The following is a 20,295-nucleotide window of genomic DNA, read 5'->3' as shown; positions in this document are numbered from 1 at the left end:
AGTCATGGCAAGGCAAAGGAAGGGAAAACCCTCAACTCATCACAAGAAATTGGAGAAGCATCATTTCAGTCATTGCATCGGAAGTGTTGCTGTCACTGCACTGCACCTTTACGACCTCATCAAATAACAGTATGCTTCTTCCCCGAGACAACGGCAACGAGAAAGACTGAAACACAAAAAAAAGTTAGACATGAGAAATGTTGGAGGTGAACGTTGAGTAATACCCAACATCGAACTAACTAGCCGTTCATTCTCGCTAGATATTAAGAGAAATCGAAAACTCTTCAAACCAAAAATATTCAACGAACATTAATTGTTGTTGATTTACACAAACCCATCCGAGCTAGCCTATTTTGAGAATTCGTTTTCCACTTCATCATCGCTACGCGGCGGAGACACTCTGGAAGATGTCGACTTCTCTTGTTCGTCTGTCGTCAACCGCGACGACATCATTAATTATCGGTGAAATTTCGACGCGAGGAAATTGATGATGAAGTGTCTCCGTAGAAGTCAAACGTTCATCAATGTCACAAACATGCCAGTGCAACGAGACAAAGAAATGGCTTGCACTGTGGCATATAGCATGCACGAGGGGCTCGCCACGAATAGTTTCTTATACGCCTATCTTATATTTTCTTTATTCAAAGGCAAACCGTCTACAGCACTATATTCTTCATGGTAAACAACTTCCCACTTTATGAGTAGAATCTTCAAATGCCGTATTAACTGTAATATTATTTGCAATGTTTAGACATTTAATCAGTTATTTAGAAGCACATTTAGCTTCTCAGTATCAAGCATGAACGGCCGACAAATTAATATTTAATTTATGTTACCTTGTACTTCTTTACAAACAAATTCGTGAAATTCTTACTACTTTTCACAGAGGCGTTTGTTACCAGCCACAGTAGATCTATACGCCCATAAACTATTACACGTTCGTCCGTCCAAGACCCTTTCAGTTCGCTATCTTCAATGACACCATTTGATATGTTCCATAAACGAAACGGCTGCAAATGCGTGTGCAATATGGAAGACCAACGATTATCATAAAATGATAACGTTTTCATCAAACTAAACTATTCACCGTACCATTACAGTCCGCCCTTCTGGCCCCAACTTTTTGATGGTGATGCTCGCCCATTTGTTTGGCACAGATAACGGGCCGAAAGGGCGATCCACATTAACAGACCATCAAGCGGCCCAGCACGAAGATCGAAAGGACGCCAAAATACCAGATGGAGACTTATCTTATCTGCAGCCCATCACTGACAGCGAACATTGGCCGTCGAAAATGTCCAGCTACGAGTTGGAAGCCACGGGTTCGACAACGATTTCCCATTAGTGGTGTCAGCACAGTATGAATGTCTGCTACCAAATGTCCACAATGTGCATACATGCAATGATACATGCAATGCAAGCGAATTGAACCGCTTCATCTTGCCGTTTTGCATTCACTTTTTGTTTCTTGAGTAAGACTTCTTCACTCAGATGCCTCAAAAAACAACCTCAGTAAAATCATCTTTCCGTCATCTAAAGTGGTCCGCGGGTCTTCTTTCTGCTTTTCGTTTAATAGCCCATTAGTCAACACCTGGCTCTCCACACTCGTCATCATTGATGGTTGATGTTGGGTGAGTTTTATACGTCCAAACAGGAAGCCATAAATTATCATTGCTTTTGAAATCTGATGGTTCCACGTGTGATGCCACCTCATTTCCAAGACACAACGGACATCGGCTGCCCTCCAACGCAATCTCCGATCATTCCGCACGCACGCGCCCGTTTTTATGTCACTCCCGCGTACGTTGTCCGATCCCGATCCGGTCAATCGGGTATGAAATCGGGCGGTGCAGTCACTGATTACACTCGGCTGAAAACACGCTACCGTGATGGAGGTGATGGTTTGGTTTGATTCCCTTTTGAATCGTACCACTGTGCGCTGGACTGCAGCGGAATCGACAGGCGCGATCGTCATAGCGAATCAGCAGGTCTATCTGCTGCTGCTGCTGCGGTTCCAAAGATGTTGCTCCTCGAGGAAATGAGAATAAATTTCCATAATTTTAATTAACCTAATCCTCTTCAACCGATACGCCCACTATCCTCCAATTACGAATGACACCGGTTTCAATCCGGTTGCTTACAAAAAGGCTGATTGGATTGTACGTGGGCAGCTGAACTATTTTCCCTATCGCGAGCTTCATCCAACGGCTTAAGGTACACTAAGGTTCATTTGCAGCTAATCAGAAAGATGCTGTGAACATTTTCCATTGGACGTTGGAATTTCTAGCCTGAACGACTGGAATGTAAAGTGAATTCGTTCGTTTAATTACAGATTGATTAAATTTGTTAAATGAAAATGCATCAATAGAGCTAGATAATTTACTTTCACTCAACACTGACTATTACTTCATGCTTTTTCAATGGATTCGTGCTAAAATAGTATGTTTATGGATGTCTACAAAATAAAACAATTTACTAACACTGTGTCCCATTGGCTTTACACAAACTATAAAACACTTTATACGACTCTTTCAAATCACAATCACGGATTATAACAAAACAGTGGGCGCTTGCCACTCACTATAAACAATCCACTACCAACAGTGATGTAATCCGATATGTTCTTTGATAGAAAGCAAAGCACTACAGTTAGCGAAGCTTACTTGAACAAATGATTAATTATACGTTTCGTCCGGTGCCCGGTATCGCGTGCTTACCACACCATTTCCGAATCCACTGTCCGCGCCATTTCGTCCGGTTCGCGGTTGTTTTGCTTAGGAGAGTTTATTCCTTTTTTCGACAGAAATTTACGTCTAGTCTACTTTACTGCTCAAGCTCATGCCCACACTCGCGCATAAAACGTTGCTTTATTGATGTTTATGCTCACGCATCAATACGGAATATCAACGCATGTATCGAATTTTAAGATACTGCATAACTTAACGCAAACAATGGGTGGGTGGGTCGGATTTGGATTTTTAATGCTGCTGGTAAGAAATGTCAGACGACTTTCTACTTTGTAACCGTTTACATAAAACAACTCGTATGGCACTCCATAAAAATTACGATTATCCCAAACGCCTGTAAACCGAGTTTCGAGTTTATGCTGCTGATAAGCTGTGCCATATCGAATAACGCGAAGCTGTTATGCTGACCAAACGCTGGTGTGCTGCTTTAAGCATGAGAACCTACGTCGAAACGGGGCATGAAAGCCATGTTTAGTAGCATTTGTTTGATAATCTTTTTTCTGGGTTTAAGAGTTACACATGATGTTTAAAAAGATATAAATTAAAACATATATTTAATGTGTCCATTCACTTCAAAGCTTACATGAAATGTAATGTAATATGTTTTATTTACTACATACAATTGTGTACACACCAAAAAAGACTGTAATCTCTCACCGACCCCAGCGAAAGCCACTGCAAACAGCAAAAGCAAAAACCGCGAGCTAAGAACGGTTAATTTATACTGTCGTTGTAATTATTTCGCCACACTCTGATTGCATTCTCCCAAAACCTCAAGGGAAGCCGCATTTTTGTTTCATGTTCGCTTCCTGTTCGGTTGCTCTTGTATAATGGTGCCTGGTGGAGGAATTATACCGGCCTGCCATGGTCGACTTGTGCTGCGCACGTGTCGCTTCGATGTCACGGCACTTGTGTGCGTGTGTGGCATTCCTTTGATTTTTATTAGCCTCATCACACTCGTTCCCGTCACCGGAGGATTTATTTCAAGTTAGTCTGTCACGACCCGGTGCATGTCCCAGAGCATGAATGTGCATCTTCATTGCTGCATTGCTTCGATTACATGTTGGTTACATTTTTCAAGCCTAATTAAAAGGGAAAGATATGCTTGACGCTTGCAATGTGTTATGTTGCTTAGCTGACTGTTTTATGGACACTAAACTCATTTTGCAAAATTTATCTTCATATTACATTAAAATTGTACACAAAATATATTATTCATCAACACACGCTGCTCTCTACACATTGTCAAGATTGATAAATACAGTTTTGGGCTAAATGTTAACCCGCAGCTCTACTGCAGAGCGCTCTCGATGATGCATTCGTCACCTGTCATCATCGTTTATCGAATAGATCATCAATATCAATAATGTTATTATGTTTGCTGGAGTGTTCATGATTACATTTTCCGATGCGTGAGGAAAACAAGCCCACCCAGTGCGTCATATTTACCACATGCGACCCGCAGCCACCACCAACGCTTGTACTGTGATAGCGGTACATGTTCAGCCGATGATCGTGCTACCCTCCTGCCCTGCTGTCTCCCATTCTCCGTCGTGTGAAGTGACCGACCTCTTGTCCTAATTTATCAACGAGGATGCGTAGGTTCATCGGCCTCGTCCTTGCACTAAAATGCACTAAAAAGCGTAAATGAGTCCAGTGCAGAAGGATGTGATGCCAATATTGACAAACCGTAATTGAGTTGAATGTAAAATCACCCACGGACATGGCACGATCCTGGACCCAACACCCATTCTCATCACACGCACAATGTACAGCATTTATGGCACTGCCAATATATGTTCCGAGCATCGATGCACCCTCATCATTTGACAATAATTGCGTTATCAGAGTCAGAAATGGTTGTGCTTTCGTGCCATCGTACATCGTACCGGTCCGGGCTGGTGTTTGCGACCACGCCCGGATGGGGTTCAGAGCAATCTACTCGCAGCACAATGTATGGTGTGTGCTAATAAAATTTAGCGAGTATACGAATGTCCAATGACCCCTGGAACCTACGCAAAGCGTAGAGTTTAGCTACCCGAATATTGGACGTAATTAAACCGAGCCAATTCCAACCGACGGTCCATAATTGTGCGTACAAACGAATCACTTGCCCTGAATTTTGAACAGCAACGGAGCCATGTTTGTGAAGCTACCAATTATTTGGCTACAACAATTGGTTGCAATCAGAATATGTTTTAAGCTCATCATTTCATCGTAATGCTCTTAGCAATGGCCATTTCAAAACGCTGTAAAACGCTGTCAATAAAAACATGTTTGTTCAGTTCATCTGCATCCGGTTATCACCAAGCTTAAAGTTTATTCAACACATTTACGAGACAATACATCTTTCTGCTCACAGTGTGATCTTGTTAATCAGCTTGTAATGGCCCGTAAATGCTTCAAAGGTTTCCCAATTTGCTCGAATGACCCGCGAACGTGGTCGTTTGGTTGAAGCATTCAAAGTTCATCCAACTTTTCGGCGGTTCACGGTTGAATGTTTTCAGCGGCCGACAAAGAAAAAGAGGAAAAAAACACACACACACAACCCAAACTAACAGCCCAAACTAAGCGCAACCCGATTGAAAGAGCCTATTATTAATCCACATTCATCATTGACTAGTCTGAATCGATTAGGGCTTCGCCGTAAGGTCTTCGCTGGCGCTCCCGCCGAAAATCCGCTCCATGGTTGCAGCATTAGGCGCAGGTCCGCGATGCTGTCGTGCCCCGTTTTTTATGTCTCAAGACGTCCAGCTGGGACTAAATTACCTCCATCGGTTTTGGTCAACAAAATGCGAACACATCATTCTCCATCCCCCTGTTGGCGTGAAGAAACACAGCTGATTTACGAGCCGCTGGAGCTTCAGCATGGCTCGGGCTCGACTGGTTGAGCCAAGGCAACAAGGTAAAAACAAACGGTACTCGATGGGCTGTGGCAACGGCCACGCAAGCTTACGTACCCCAACCTTGCAGCGAAATAATTTAATCTCAACCATTTAATCAATCGACACAGGTATTAACGAGACAGGTAACAGTCTATTATTGTTTATTACCGTTGAAAATTGTCTAGCTGAGCACGCTGGACCGATCGGCCGACCGACCGGCGAATTGCTAATAGCGCATGGCGTGTTTCAGAAAACCGTGCGGCATCTTGAATGCCAAGCCTTCACGATTGACTGCGGCGTACCGATAGAAAACTGATGGGCCACACCGTGAGCGACCTTTCACAACTTGTGTGCACACCACTCGTCACTGTTGGATGATTTAAGAATGAGATAAAAAAAATCCCGTGGGGTTAAACATTTGGGAAAGAACATTTCCCTGCGAATGGGTTACGTACGGCGGACGGTGCTTTGCCGGGTGACGTGGCATCCCGTTGTTTCTCAATTGATTATTTGACACACGAACGAAGACACCCCTCGTTCTGCCATTTGTTCATAAAGGAGAAAACACAGGTGAAAAAGGCTTTAAAATAATTCCGGGAATCTAGTAATGTTATATTATAACATTAGTTAAAACCAGGCTTCGTTTGTAGTAAGTAATTCTTCAATTAATGCAACATTATATCCGTACTTGGTAGTGCGTTTTTTAAAATAACCCAATTATTTTGTTACACTTCAATGTGTACCATTTAATGGTCCTGAACTCATTCATCGGTTTCCAAAAGATAAGGCTTTATATACTCTTTTATTTGGAGTTCGCGAAAGATTGCACTTCCGTTTTCACTAATTAATGCTCTCCATGCACACTTAGCAAAAGTGGGTTATTAGCGAACGTATAATCTAAAACCCAATATCATTTCTGTCATTTTCACGACACTTGCAGCTGGCCTGCTCGGTAAATTCTCCGTGTCATGGAGCATTTAGCTTCGCCTTGCGTGCGCCACGGAACATTAAATCCTATCAAAATCACACAGTTTGTAGACGTAACACAGACCCACAGATGTCAACATGTTTGTGTGCGGTAATCTAATAAAAACCATGTTATCAAAAAACCATTTTTTTGTTGGTTTTGTGTACTTCTTTTTGGAATTGTTTTGCTTGATTGATAAGAAGAGTTAGGATGAGGTTACATAGCAGATGGTTTATAAGGTGTCGATTTAATCAATTTTCAACCATTTGTTTCCATTTGGTTCTCGCAGTCTACGCATTACTTCTCACTGCGCCTTAGTATGATCCAAGCATTTCAAATCCGTACATGTTGCTTGATACATAAAAAAACAGAGATTTATAGGTAGCAGACACATCACCACTTCCTGCCACAACCTATTTCCTATGTTTATGGCGGTGCAATAACGATGCCACATTCCTGCTGCCGTTGTTGCTAGTGATTGAACCAAATGTTAGTTCCTCTTACCTAAGGCTCCGTTTTAATTGCCAACGTACGATAGCGCTATAAAACCACAGCAACAATCACATGGGCGGTTATTTCTTTCCTTTCTCCCGTTTTTATGCCATTTTTGACACAACTCTCTGCATACAGATTTCAACAGAACGAGTTTTTTCTCTGGAGATTCCCATATTCCCGGTGCAATTTCTACTGCTGTCGGTGTTTACGAAAAGGAAGCATTTTTATGAGAGGAAACGGTTGTATCCGAAAAAACACAAAACTAACGAACAATAATTGTTTCAAAGTATAAACTATGACAGTTTAGACAGTTTCTCATGAATGAAACAAATTCTATGTCAGTAACAATTCAAGTTTTTTTTTATCGCACTTCTTGAAATCAACAACCCAAAATGCCTTCAAAATATGAATTTAAAGAAAATAGATCTTGCAATTGCACTATAAATTTAAAAAAACACAGTAAAGTTTTATTAACCAGCTCTCCATTCTTTCCCTCATTTCGTTGCAGATTCCAACTGGTCCGTCTACCTGTGGGTTACCTTGGTTGCTGCTTTCTGCCTAGGAGTTGTATTTGCCGTGTCCAAATTCCTACGAAGAAAGAAAACCATTCCAGCTTATAATTTGGCTCGTTCAGGTAAGTTCAATCAGATGACATGAGCTCAGCAATAATTTCGTTTGCTCCATCCATCTCCCATCTTGTCCACCCTGGCCGGCATGAAACATTAACCCGCGAGGAGTGCAAATCATCGATGGCAAAAGCGATCGTTCAATTTGACGAGAATGCCATTTACCCTGATCGGTGAAAGTGTGCACTTTCAAATGGCATTCAAATTGATACAGCCTGTGCATGAATTGTACGCCCACCCGGTCCAATAAGATGCTCTCGTTTTCGGCTTTTGTAGAAAATTACAAACAATCATCACAACGGGCTCGGTCATAAAGCAGAGTTAGCCTAAGGCAGACACCGTTCTACTGTACGCACACATTAATCAATCATGATGTGAACGGAGAGTTTGGTTTTTGCTAATTGGAAAACGGGTGAAGCGCCAAGTGAAAGGTCTGCAAAATATCGCTCCATGAGAGCGCAGTTCCGGAAAAATGTACAGGAAAAGTGGACAAAGTAATGCACGCTGGTTTATGTCATTGGTTTGCAGCTACATGGAAGAAGAGAAGATATATGCCTTCTCAACACAACAGTACATAAAACAGCTGGACATGGCAGCATGTCGGCAAAGGCGTACAAGACTTACGGTATCACTCACTGCAAATCAATCGTTTTCAGCGGTCAGCAAATCAGGCGATTGAGAAATGTTCATTGCTAAGCTTCTTGGCGAAAGAAAGAGCTGGGTGTAGTGTTTGAGGATAAAAAGAACCCGGTTAAAAATGTTGTTTATGTTAGCTGCTCAGGCGGGTTGCTTTACTGTCTTGCTGAAACGCTTAGCAGATACACAATTTCGGCAATAGCACCAGTAATTGAGTGATGACATATTGAAATGGAATAATGGATTCATGTCCAATTCTCAACTTGCGAGTAATTTGATAGTGAAAGCTGTCTTATTTTTAGCGGAACGTATTAACATCTCTTTTTTGCTTCGGAATGTGCCCACATAGAGAATTTGTGGTTTGATGTACATGCCTCAAGCAACAGCATAGAACACATGAAAAAATGAAACGAAAAACCGTTTTAACTTCTGTCTGCAAATGCATCTTCACAAATACCCAGTCCGGTCGTATTCGTGTGGCAACGTTTATTGCTACCTGAAATGGGCCAAACACACCCGCAAGAATTCAGAAACCCGAAGGCACACTTCGCTGAAAAATAAAAGGCTAACGCTCATAAACTCGTTTGTAAACATAATTCCTTCAACACTCCGTAAACCATCCACTGCCATTTCGTTTGTTTCCTCACACTCGGCACGGGCGCTAAATGGTTTCTTTTTTTAGCCGGTCCCAAAAGGTTGCAATAGTTGGGCCAGCCAACTATCCACACGATTGCTTGATGCTTCTAAGCACTTCGGGTGGTTTGGGGGGTGCGGATACTGTGCCGGTTGCGGATACTGTGAATGCACTGCAAGCTCATAAGGTTGCCCTCTGGAGGTCTAATCCGAGTGTGGTGAGTGATTTTTCTGAACGATTACCCAACAGCATACTCGGTTGGTTGTTCGCAGTGAATACATGTTTTGGAAAAGGGGAGTGTGTATGTTATCTGAACAGGACTGGTTTTGCAGATATTCTCAACGGCAACATCACACTTCAAAGGCAAGACGTTTAGTTTGAAAACGTACAACTATTTAAATCAAACAAAATCTTCGTGTACAGCAGGCAAGTATAAAGTAAGGCGTAATAAAAATATAAAGGCAATATTTATGTAAAAGTTCAGCACAGCTGACAATAAACAACCATCGGGTATTCGCATTGAAATGGTTTTTAAGATTGCTTTTTAACGAAGTACCTTTCAATGTGATGCCACATCCGTCTTCTTAGTTTAAAGCCGTTTGAAAAAAGTAATAATAATCGATCGAGCAGCATATACATTGAAATCAATAAAAGACACCTCGCATTTATCATGATTTTCAACAGAGACGTGGTTTATAATTCCAATTCAAGGTAACCACGGTGCTTGGGAGCAAGTCTCAATGAGTAGACGCTACAAATTCTCCCTATGAATATGTAATGATGTTCTCCAGATAATAGACATCCACAACCCAGGCACAAGCACAAACCGTACAGTACTTACTTCCAGTTTCGTTCATTTGCATTTGTTGAATTGAAATCGAAATCACATTTCAATTAAATAAGATTATCCAACAAACAGGTTTCGTGTGCAGCAAGCAGAAACACTTTTTCTTGCTTTGTGAATTTGCATTTTTACATATTTCTGCATATTTTATATTTTTGAAGTGAGATAAATAGACACATGTCGAATGCTAGAACTGGTATCATATATTATCTAAGGATTAACGGTGCTGTTGTCAGACCTATCAACCTTTGCAAGTTTATTTATAATATTAGGAAAAAAAATAAATATTTAAAGCATATCATCAGCAATACAGTCGAACTACATCAGCAAAACAACCGATAATGCTTAGCAATTACCTACCGCAATACAAAACATAGTGTCTATCACAAATGTTTGGTCACATTGTTACACTTTCTATAAGCAACAATCAATTCTCATTTGCACATTCCAAACGAAATGAATAGCAAGTGGACAGCGTAAAACTAAGATAAATAAAATCAACAGAAATTAACATAACACTGATAAGAGTCCATTAGCGGTAGCGTTTTGTTCCCTGCCAACATTAGCGTATTTACGGCTTGTTTTACATATTCCTAATTTGTTTAAAAGCTTTCGTACAGGCTTACATTTAATCTGCCCTGCTGCCCTATTGCAAACAAAAAGCGATGAGAGTCTCTGTTTTTCTTCAAACGTATGAACCGATTGTCTCAATTTCAATATCGAAACATTCTTCACTCACTGTATAGCTTTTTGACCTTTTGTTTCTGGCTCATTAGTTGTTTCACGCCTACCAGAAACGAGGTCTTCACGCCTGTAGCGATCTTACACTCCCTTTGCAAAGTGAGCACGAAATGAAGAAATTAACTGTAAACCAATGCCCTCTTGACTTTCTGACATCTAATCGAAGACTGTTTGTCGTGCTTATGCTGTGTCTTTTGTCACGGTGACGGGGGATTGAATGGTACCCCCTTGTGGAAAACAATTATTAAAACCTAGGTTAGCAGCATGCGTGACATGTATGCAGATGTAAAGCATAACGAAATAGTTAAGAATCTACGAACCAGAACTCCCACCGAATCGATGTTGAGTCAATGTCTTTAACACCTCCGACATCTCCAACTACTGGTTCGTACGGGAAACGAGCAAATTGATTGATGATGGTTTGTAAGTTGTCAAAACTTCTCGCAAGCTAGCCAACTAATGCTTAAAAAACAGCCTACGCAATAATAATCCCGCGGTGCGAGCTAGTTGCTCTCAGTATGTGAGATTAAAATGGCTTTTCTCGACATTATTAGGGTTTTCAGGACCAGGGATTGGTTACTGGATTATTAATGACGTGTTTTGAGATGTTTGAATTTGCGTAGGTTATTTTTTAGTTCTTTTACTTCATTCACGGTTGTATAATTATTTTTGCGATGTGAGTTAACCTTTATGCTTTATGATGTTATGAAATAGAATATAATTGTTGTTTCATTTCTAACATTTAAATTATATTTTTCGGTTATGTATAAATATCTGATTTCAATAAGTTCAAAGAGAAAGTTAATAAAATTACCATTTTACTACAAGCTATCAGAATGCACAACGTTCGTACATTTTATGCCGAATATTTTATTCCGTGAATTAAGGGAATATTTAATTCCCGAGGGACAACCAAGAACGGATTATGAATTATTGTAGCTTTAAATTTAACGCTGTTTTGTATTCTCACAGCAAAGCTTAGGGAGTGCTCATATATCTTTAAAATCCTCATGTAAAAGAATTGTTCTATAAAAAATAACACACTTTTCCCACTGGGGAAATCAACTCACAGCTTCCCTGCAACTAGAACATCAGTCTGCAAAATCCGATTATGAAATCTCTGATTGCGGATTAAAATCCACAATTTGGGACTTATTCGATAGGTTCTTGGTAGCAGTTCTAAAGTGAGAAATTTCATTGTTTGTGTTTTGTACCGTTGCTCTAAATTTACATTAAGTTACATTTTGCACATTTCGTTTAAAAAATGTATGCTAGATTCATCCTCCTTTTTTCAGAAAGATATGCAAGGCGCCATTTAAAGACATTTATTAGGAGAAATTTGCTGCTAAAGGTTTGATTGATGGCACAGCTGAACGTTTGACAAACAACAAGACCGAACTCTATTCGTCCTCGTTCCAATGTATTTATTATTTCATCGCTCAAAACCTGCTGACGTTAAGTGCTTGACATTCCGTCTGCAAATGATTTATGGTGAATTTATGTTTCGCAGTAGCGGAGACAGCGGAAGTTTATGTTTGATACTGACGTAACAGTCCCACGGCACCGTGATATCTGTCGACGATATATATTTACACTTTTGGGGTAGATATCGGTGTCACAGCCATACACTTTGGTGTCTGGTTGAAAGTAAAATGAAGGGTAAGTAGGGTTTGCTTGCCTTTGCTGCACGGCCAGACACAGCTGTTAATGCGTTGCTTATCTTCGCTAATCCTTCTTTGACGGATTCGGAGAGGCCAAAATCACAGCAACTTCAATTGAATTGACGTGTTTGTTAGTGAAACATTAAAGGCAAGGATTACAAAAGTGGGATCTAGGTAAAAGAAAATATTCGCCATAAAATGTTTCGTGAGTGCAAAAAAAAACTGTAAACATGTCTCCTCGCCATAAGTTTTATCGGCCATAGCAAATACTAACTGATAAGTTTGGTGCAATCATATATCGTAAACTAAAAATAACACAGCCGGACATGACATTCGTGGGGAGTAGTTAGAGTTTGGTAATACTTTTCTAGATAGAATTGCTGTCTGTTTTGGTTCCACCGTCTTCAGACATTGAAAACGCTTGCTAAGTTTCTTTCGGTTTGTTGATTCTTGCTGTCCATGTATCGTTTGTACTGCAAGAAAATGTCTTCAGTTGGCTGCAGTTACCATCTAACATCTGTCTATTTCTCTCGTTTCGCGATTTACCACAAACAATTGTATTGATAATCCATTGATTCCAACTACTGCCACGTTTTTGAGATATCTTCAATTGCCAAACAAATACTAGTTTCATCGATAGATCTGATACCTGTTTTACGCCTTGAATACTTAAAGCAACTATACGATTATGCGTTCCAAATGGTTTAAAATTCTGTCCAACGGCACTATGCTAATTACTTCACTTTCCTTCATCTAGTCCGTTACCGGTATAGACTTTTGTTCATTTCATTTTCATTGAAAGTTTCATAATTGTACCATTTCAACCTAAAACAATTACTTTCCCAACATGGTATTCGAAATTGCAACAAAGTCGTAAAGAGGAAATGAGTCCTTAACCAGAAACTACGCCCGTGACGCTAGTAAAGCTAGTAAAAAACGGTAGTCTGCAGCGTACACCATTAATGATGTCAGGACCTGAGACAGTTACAAGAGTTTGCTGACAGGATATGAGGTTGCTGATACCATCTACTGGAGCTAGTCTACGGTGGTTAATGATCTGCCTGGGATCATCCAGCACTGCCGGGACGAAACTTCTCCACCAGTACGTTTCGCTTTAATTAAGAGTTTCGGGGCGAGTTGAACAGCACTAAAACTCGTTGTATTTGAGATAATGAAACAGCAATCTGTTCAGCACACTTGACTGGCGTTAGAACGTTCTAAGGATCGAGTACTCCAACAAGAATAAAAAGAACGTTATTTTGGGACTGTAGCCAATAACACAAATGGCGCTACAGTTTCCATTCGCTTTCTAGTGAACTGATAAGGAATGATAAATTGCTTTCTAGCGTAATAGCACATTGGAGCTCTAGTTTGACCAACTGTGAACTCAAACGAATGACTTTGAAATATAGAGTTGGCCATTCTTATCACATTTGCACACAATTAAAACGTGATTTGAAATGTATGACTTGACGGCTCGATCGAATGATCGATCGCAGTAATGAAATGTACTCTTGAATTCAATTATAATTGTTCGAGAAATATGAAGAAAGATGTTTCCGTATCGTTGTTGTCGGCCAGCTGCGCAACAAAACGCACACTTTAGAAGATTGAATGTTCATTTTGATTGGCGTGTTTTGTTTTAATAGCATGAATATTACGTTAAAAGCGTATCCTATAATTAAAATGCTTCCCATTTCAAATTGCACCAGTGGGTCAAAAGAGTCATTTTCAAGTTTAGCCCGATTTGATATGGCTTTTTTTTATTTCTTCTCTGCTCTTTCAATTCCTTTAAACTCCTTGCGCTGCAGATGCTGTAGCAAACTTCCTTCCAGAATCATTAAGAGCTTGAAATAATCACCCTAAATTGCCTCCATTTCGGGGGTAATTTCTGTTCGCTTTCATCTTGCGCTCGGGCAATTAACCTATTCGCACCCGTTCAGATTCCATCAACGGCAGATGGTATGCGGAAAGCTACACCGATTCATTGTTGGCTCTACCGCTAAGGCTTGAAGTGATGCTGTGCGCGGAGGGTGCGCGCACGTTGCCTGATGCTTTCCGGAACTCATTATAAACTTTTCAAGCGATCGTATTAAACGCACAGCAATGCTTAGAATCTATTGATCCATTTTAGATAGTGTTTTTTTTTTCTTTTCTATTATATCTTCTTCGAGTAACCCCCATTCACCACTGGCAAAATGGACCTTCATCAAAGCTTATCAGCAAAACGAAGCGCTCCACATCTGTGGCTTCTATTTTACGTGCAATAAAACCCAATAGTCTCACATTTGATTTAACGAAAGCCATTTTTCTCGTTCTGTTTCTTTCTCCCACCCGGCTGCCTCCTGCCTCGCCAGAAATGCCGACCGAATATTTCGCCAACGAGAGCAAAAAGCTGACCCATTTCCAGCCAGATCTGACGCAGAACACGGGCCCCATCAATTACGAGTACCCGATGACAGCGTCCCTCCAGCCCCATCTGGCCGGCCATCACCCGCACCACCACCACCTACAGCAGCAGCATCATCATCATCTGTCTTCGCTGCACCACCAGCACGGCAGCAGCCTGCTCGGGCCGGTAGCCACCGGACACGGACAGCTTCATCCCCAGTGCCAATCGCAGCAAGCGCCAACCCTTCCGATCGGGGGCCTCAAATCGTCATTGCCTTTGCCACGGTCCAATTCCGAGCACCATTACGACGTGCCCCATTTGTGCAATAAGTAAGTAAAAGCACAGCACCCACGCCCTCGATCCCTCTCCCCTTCCCATCAGAATCATTTCCCATCTCCATGGCGGTGGTCAGCCCATTTCGTGTTCGATCCATCTTCGGTGGAAAAAAGAAAATCCGACCGAATTCCGAAGAAATTTGCCAAAAGGACGTGTGATTAATTTCCACAATCAACAATAAATGGTCCAGTGGGTGATGGGTTTGGGTGGCGTTAGGAGTGGGACAAGTAAGAACGAGCCTCCTCGGCCCCAGGGTTTCGGTTTCAATTACGTGCCCAAACGGTTTCTGTCCTTGCCATCAATTAAATAGCGTGAGATTCCAGTTTTCTTTTGCGACACGACAAATACGTACTAATTACCCGGGGGGGTGAGCAGGGGAGGGGAAGTGGGTAGCAGGGGATTGACCTTTTCCCTGATTCTTGCCAGCGCGTCAGCGATGGCAACAGACACAGCCAAGAAGGAAAAGTTTTCGCAAAATCTTCTCATCGGTTTGCCCGAAAGCGTTTGTCATGCTTCGTGGGGAAAAGTCGTTTGGAGGAATTTAGATCAATTTATATGCGCTTTACCACAATTACACAGATACATGCACACTCACACACAGAGGTTTCAAATTCCCAATGCTCGAAACGTGGACGTGCCACAGCTAGAGTCTGCTTGTCATTAATTTAATTATTGCATTTCATTCAATCCCCAAGACTTTATCAACCGCAGCGGGATGTTCTGAAGTTCAAGTTGAAGCAGTTCAATTTTGCAAAACCGCTTGTCCACTTGTCACTGACGCAAGCGGAACTATTCCGCTGCATTTGCGTGCACTTTCAGTGCAGTGAGTTATCGCATCATATTGACCGGCCCATGGTGTGGTACTGCCGTGTTTCCTTTTGATCCCCGAGCCCTTTAAAACCAGGAAGGCGCCATCCACACTGGATCACTGCACAATTGTTTAATTACCCTACAGTGCAGCGAGAGAAACGCGCAGTTCTCGCCGTGGTTGGCCGTCAAACTCGACATTATTATTCAATTGAATGCCATTCGGTTGCAATTTTGCTACTCATTGCACAACTGCATCGCTCCCACCCCCCTGCGCTGTTGGATTGCGTTTAGTGGCTTTGATAAATGGCGTTCAATTACTAGCGCTGCCGTAACTCATCGGCTCAAACGTTCTGACACATACGCTCCACAGGCAAAACGAAGACAACACAGGCCAGACAACAAGCGATATAATAATAAACAGTAGCGATACGTCGCGATTCGTTCTGACAGTACCGAGTAAACTAGGCCAACTGCTGGGCAACTGCTTGTTTGTCTTCCTTTTTTTCCCCCCTTCCGTTAATATTCGCACGTGTCCCGCAAGACCGTGAGAAACTTAGATCTCGATAGTGCACAGTCTAACCCATTCGCAGTGCGCATGCTAATCTTCAATACGCGGTGATCTGATTCAATTAATAATAATTTACGGTTGTAATTGCGACATTTGTCATGCGGAGCCGGTGCATTAATCTATCCCAGACTGTCCCGTGGGTCCTCGTGGGCTTGGTGGTGTAGTACACCGGTCTGCTGGTGCAAAACTGCAGCAGCTGCATACAAACTGCACAACCTGACCTGAGGCGCACCACCGCTGACGACGGGAAGAAGAAAGCCAAGAGCGAAGAAGTAGAAATAAAAACAAATTAACCGTCTTTCAGCTACGGTCAAGCTTGTTTTTGCGCTCTATCCGTTCCACTAACAGCGCAGCCTATTGACCGTGAAGGAGAAGAGACGCCATCATGTCCCCACCGGGTCCTGGTTGTTGTCTTTTTGTTTTTTTGCGTACAACGCACCACCAACTCGCAACAGGGATAGTTTGAGCTTGTCTTAATCTTACGCCCCGCGTTCACTTACAATCAACAGCCCCGCCGTGCCCGGGCGAGGGATTGCATGTTAACTTGAATAAATAGATACTTTAATTAGATACCACCGCGCGCGCGCGCACACTGGCAACACCCGCCGGGCTCTCCGCGCTATAGTGCGCGCCTTGGAGTAACCGAGGTACCGCCGTCTTAGAAAATAGGCCACCAGGGTGTCGGTGCGAAATTCCGTGACCGGTGCGCCGGTGCTGCCATGTAACGCCAACTGCCCCCGCTGGCATATTTGATTTCTGTTTCTCCTGGCCTAGGCCAGGAAACTGCACCGACAGCAATAAATGAGTCGTAGGCTTGGAAATGTCCGCTCGCTCGCTTGCTTGCTTTGAATTTAAATTAAAACGGCCGATTGTACCGGATCGTACCCCCTCTTGCTGCCTCCAGCCACCGGGGTAGGGCTGTGAAATTGGTTTCGCCCTATCGGGCATCCCCATCGAATATCCCCCCCTTTCTTTGCGGTCCCCTTTCCATGAGGCAGCAAGCCAGTGTACGCGGGTCAGCCCGAAAGGAAATCTAATTGCCATGTTCGATTAACCTGAGCCTTTCGAGTGGGACCTCGGGTTGGCTGGTGGCGGAGCTGGTAATGTCGTAAATTCGTGTAGTGTGTTTTTTTTTCGTACTTCTTACGCAAAGCCTCCACTCGCGCGCGTCTCGTACAGAGCAGCGCCTCGAGGCTATTTACTGTTTAACTTCTGACACCGGTTTACGTTACTTAAGGCACATTTTCTTATTAACAGTATGTCACTAATAGTTTAATCACTACCGAGGAAAATAAAGGGCGGTACAAGTAATTGAAGACATACACTCCCCCCCCCCCCCCCCCCCCAAGCTACACACATCACAACCGTCCCCGGGGGAGGGATTTGACTTTTTAGTGGAACTTATAAGCGCCTGGCTTGATTGGCCGCTGTAAACGGGGGAAAGAAATCCCCATTATTCCAAGAGAAACCACACACATTGAGGCAAGAAAGGGGCCATAAGCAAGTGACATCTCAATTACAACCGTAGTTCCTCAACGGTGCAGATCATTCCGCCCGAGACCGTTTGAGCCACTAAAAAGGCGAACCTATAAACATCTAATAAATTAAATTATGTTCCATCCGAGGGCCCCCAACACCCGTCCCGTCAATATGAAGTCACCGGGCGCGCGCGATGTTTTGAAAGTGCATCCGCCGCCGCCCTAACAAGAAAAAGAGCCAAAACGCAAGCGCGCGTTACCCCGTTCAGCTCAGCATTATCAGCCGCCAACCAGAGCTGCCGGCCAACAATCAACAATCGCTCCCCGTAGTACCGCCAGCCAGCCCCAGCTCTAACGACGGCAACGACCACGCTGCTGCTTGCTCGTTCGCGGAAATTTATAAACCTAATAACCGCATAAAATAACACCGCCATCATCCGCCACTGCCAGTTCCCCTGCCCGAAGCTCCCGATAGAAGACGCTGCACCGCCGCACCGATGACTGATGTTTCTGTAAATAACCACATCCAATTACGCTGAGCGCGAATGCGCTTTCTCGCTCGAAGTTGATGTGCTGCTGCGTGTGGCTGCGGCGGTGTCTATCACTCCGCAATAACCTTACAGCACACACACACACATGCAGGGTGGTCATAAAACTCACCATCGACGTAGGTCGCGGCCAGCGAGAAGATAGGGCCCAACGCGCAAATAAGATCGATGCGCGCTTTTGCCTGCCGCGTGTTACAAGATCGGACACAGAGAGATGGGTGCACATACGTGGTCCAAGGTCTGTTTGTCTTCCCATGCCCTTGCTGCCCAGAACATCTAAGACCTGGCGGCGGGCCATCTGCACTGGGTCACTCGCCCGCTAACTAGCCTGTGCGGAAAGGTGATAAAACTCGTTGCGGTGTAATTACAACGCAACCTGCCGATCAAACGCATTCGCGCTTCCAATGCCCGCTTGATGCTGCCGTCCACCACCACCATCTCCCGGCCTCGGGGACGTACTAATTGAGTAATCAGAGCCATCCGTCATCAGCCAGGCCCGGTGCGAGGGAAGATAAATGCCGGGGCATATCAACACACCAGTTGAAGATGACGGCGACCCGCAACGCCTGGCATCAAAGTGAGTGTGTCCCCTTCGCAGCTGTATACAACAAGGCAGCAGCACTCGGCGGCACTTGCTCTTTTTTGTGTGTGGTGCGTACCAGACGCTGCTCACGGTAGGCTTTTTATGGCTCATTCATTTTAATCACGCCCTCTTCGCCCCCGGGTAGAAGAAGCCGGTGGACATTCGTTTTGATTACGGCGGAAGTCAAATTCCGGGCACTTAGGGGCGCGCGCGCGAGACGCCGCACAAACCCACACTAATGAATTCCGCCGGCCAAAGAGCCATTTCAATGCGTCCGGGACTTGAGGAGAGCTTCCACTTTGATCAGTCCTTTATGGGCCCGGGGGTCTACAAACCGGCATTCCGCGGGCATTCAGCTTGTTCTAAATTCAACGCCTAACGCCGTGCGCCTCCCATGTGTGTGTGTAGGCAGGAAGCAGCTGTTGCTGCCGACCCAAATACAACCGTCCTGTTCGACGGACTTGCCAAACACGGCTAATGCGCCATCAATGAGGTGTCAAAAATGTGAATATCTCTGTGCGTCAAAAAACCCCCCGGTTGCAAAATGCGCCACATATGGGAGAGCGTGCGAGATGTGCGAATTTGACCAAAAAACCTGGTCCGACCGAGAACGGCGCAAAGTCGCGCTCGGGTGATTAATCAATAAATTTCGCGCCCTCGTCGCGCCAATTACCCGCGTTCCCGAGCCAGCCACGCTTGGCCGAATGGCGTAACCGTAAGGCCGGTGCGCGTATGTGGGCCTCGCGCTGAACGTGACTGAAATGTCTGAATTCCTGGCCCTGCACACTGACCAGTCTTCGTGTCTACAATGGGAAGGGAGAGGGGGGGAGAGAGGTGTCTTAATTTCATCCTTTTATGACGCGGTCATATTTCTCGCGCGAAATCTCCAAAACGGCAGTCACCCCGAAGCCGGTGTCTCGTTAACACGCGAAACACGCTCTAAAGTGGCGATTAAAATTATTGATCGCCCCGGCGCAACGCGAATGGCAAGGGGCAGTAGTGGCCATGTCTTTAACGAGGCGGGGAGAAGGAGAAAAAGAAGGAGGAGAAGATGGAATGGAAAAAAATACCCATATTGGTGTGATGTGTTCCCATCGATCTCGCGCTCCGAACGCGCGTGAACACAGCTTTGTCCCTTGTTGTGTTGCGGGATTGGAATTGGGGGTGGGAGAAAAAGGCAACCTACTATATCACCCACCGGTTACGCGGCCCGAGACAGCCCGAGCCAGAGTACCCCGGGCTCAGATTTCAGCTTTTCAGACTCTTCGGTAATTTGACCTCGGAACTGGAATTCCATCCGCCGTCCGGAGCGGCTATAACCGACCGTCGGAGTGTAGTTACGGA

At 43.8% G+C, this 20,295-nt stretch overlaps 1 protein-coding gene across 8 annotated transcripts in view; it reads left to right on the top strand.

The window, feature by feature from the left end:
• Nucleotides 1-20,295, top strand: part of LOC1280018 (netrin receptor UNC5C) — a 57,021-nt gene that overhangs the window by 27,776 nt on the left and 8,950 nt on the right. For all 8 annotated transcript variants that reach the window (XM_061658398.1, XM_061658392.1, XM_061658393.1 and 5 more), the window contains 2 exons: nt 7,603-7,728; nt 14,594-14,957. In XM_061658398.1, coding sequence (XP_061514382.1) covers nt 7,603-7,728; nt 14,594-14,957 — 490 coding nt within the window. The remainder of the gene's footprint in view (nt 1-7,602; nt 7,729-14,593; nt 14,958-20,295) is intronic.

This window comes from Anopheles gambiae, chromosome 3 (genome assembly GCF_943734735.2).
Source record: "Anopheles gambiae chromosome 3, idAnoGambNW_F1_1, whole genome shotgun sequence".
Classification (NCBI taxonomy): domain Eukaryota; kingdom Metazoa; phylum Arthropoda; class Insecta; order Diptera; family Culicidae; genus Anopheles; species Anopheles gambiae.
This window is presented reverse-complemented; position numbering and strand designations above follow the sequence as displayed.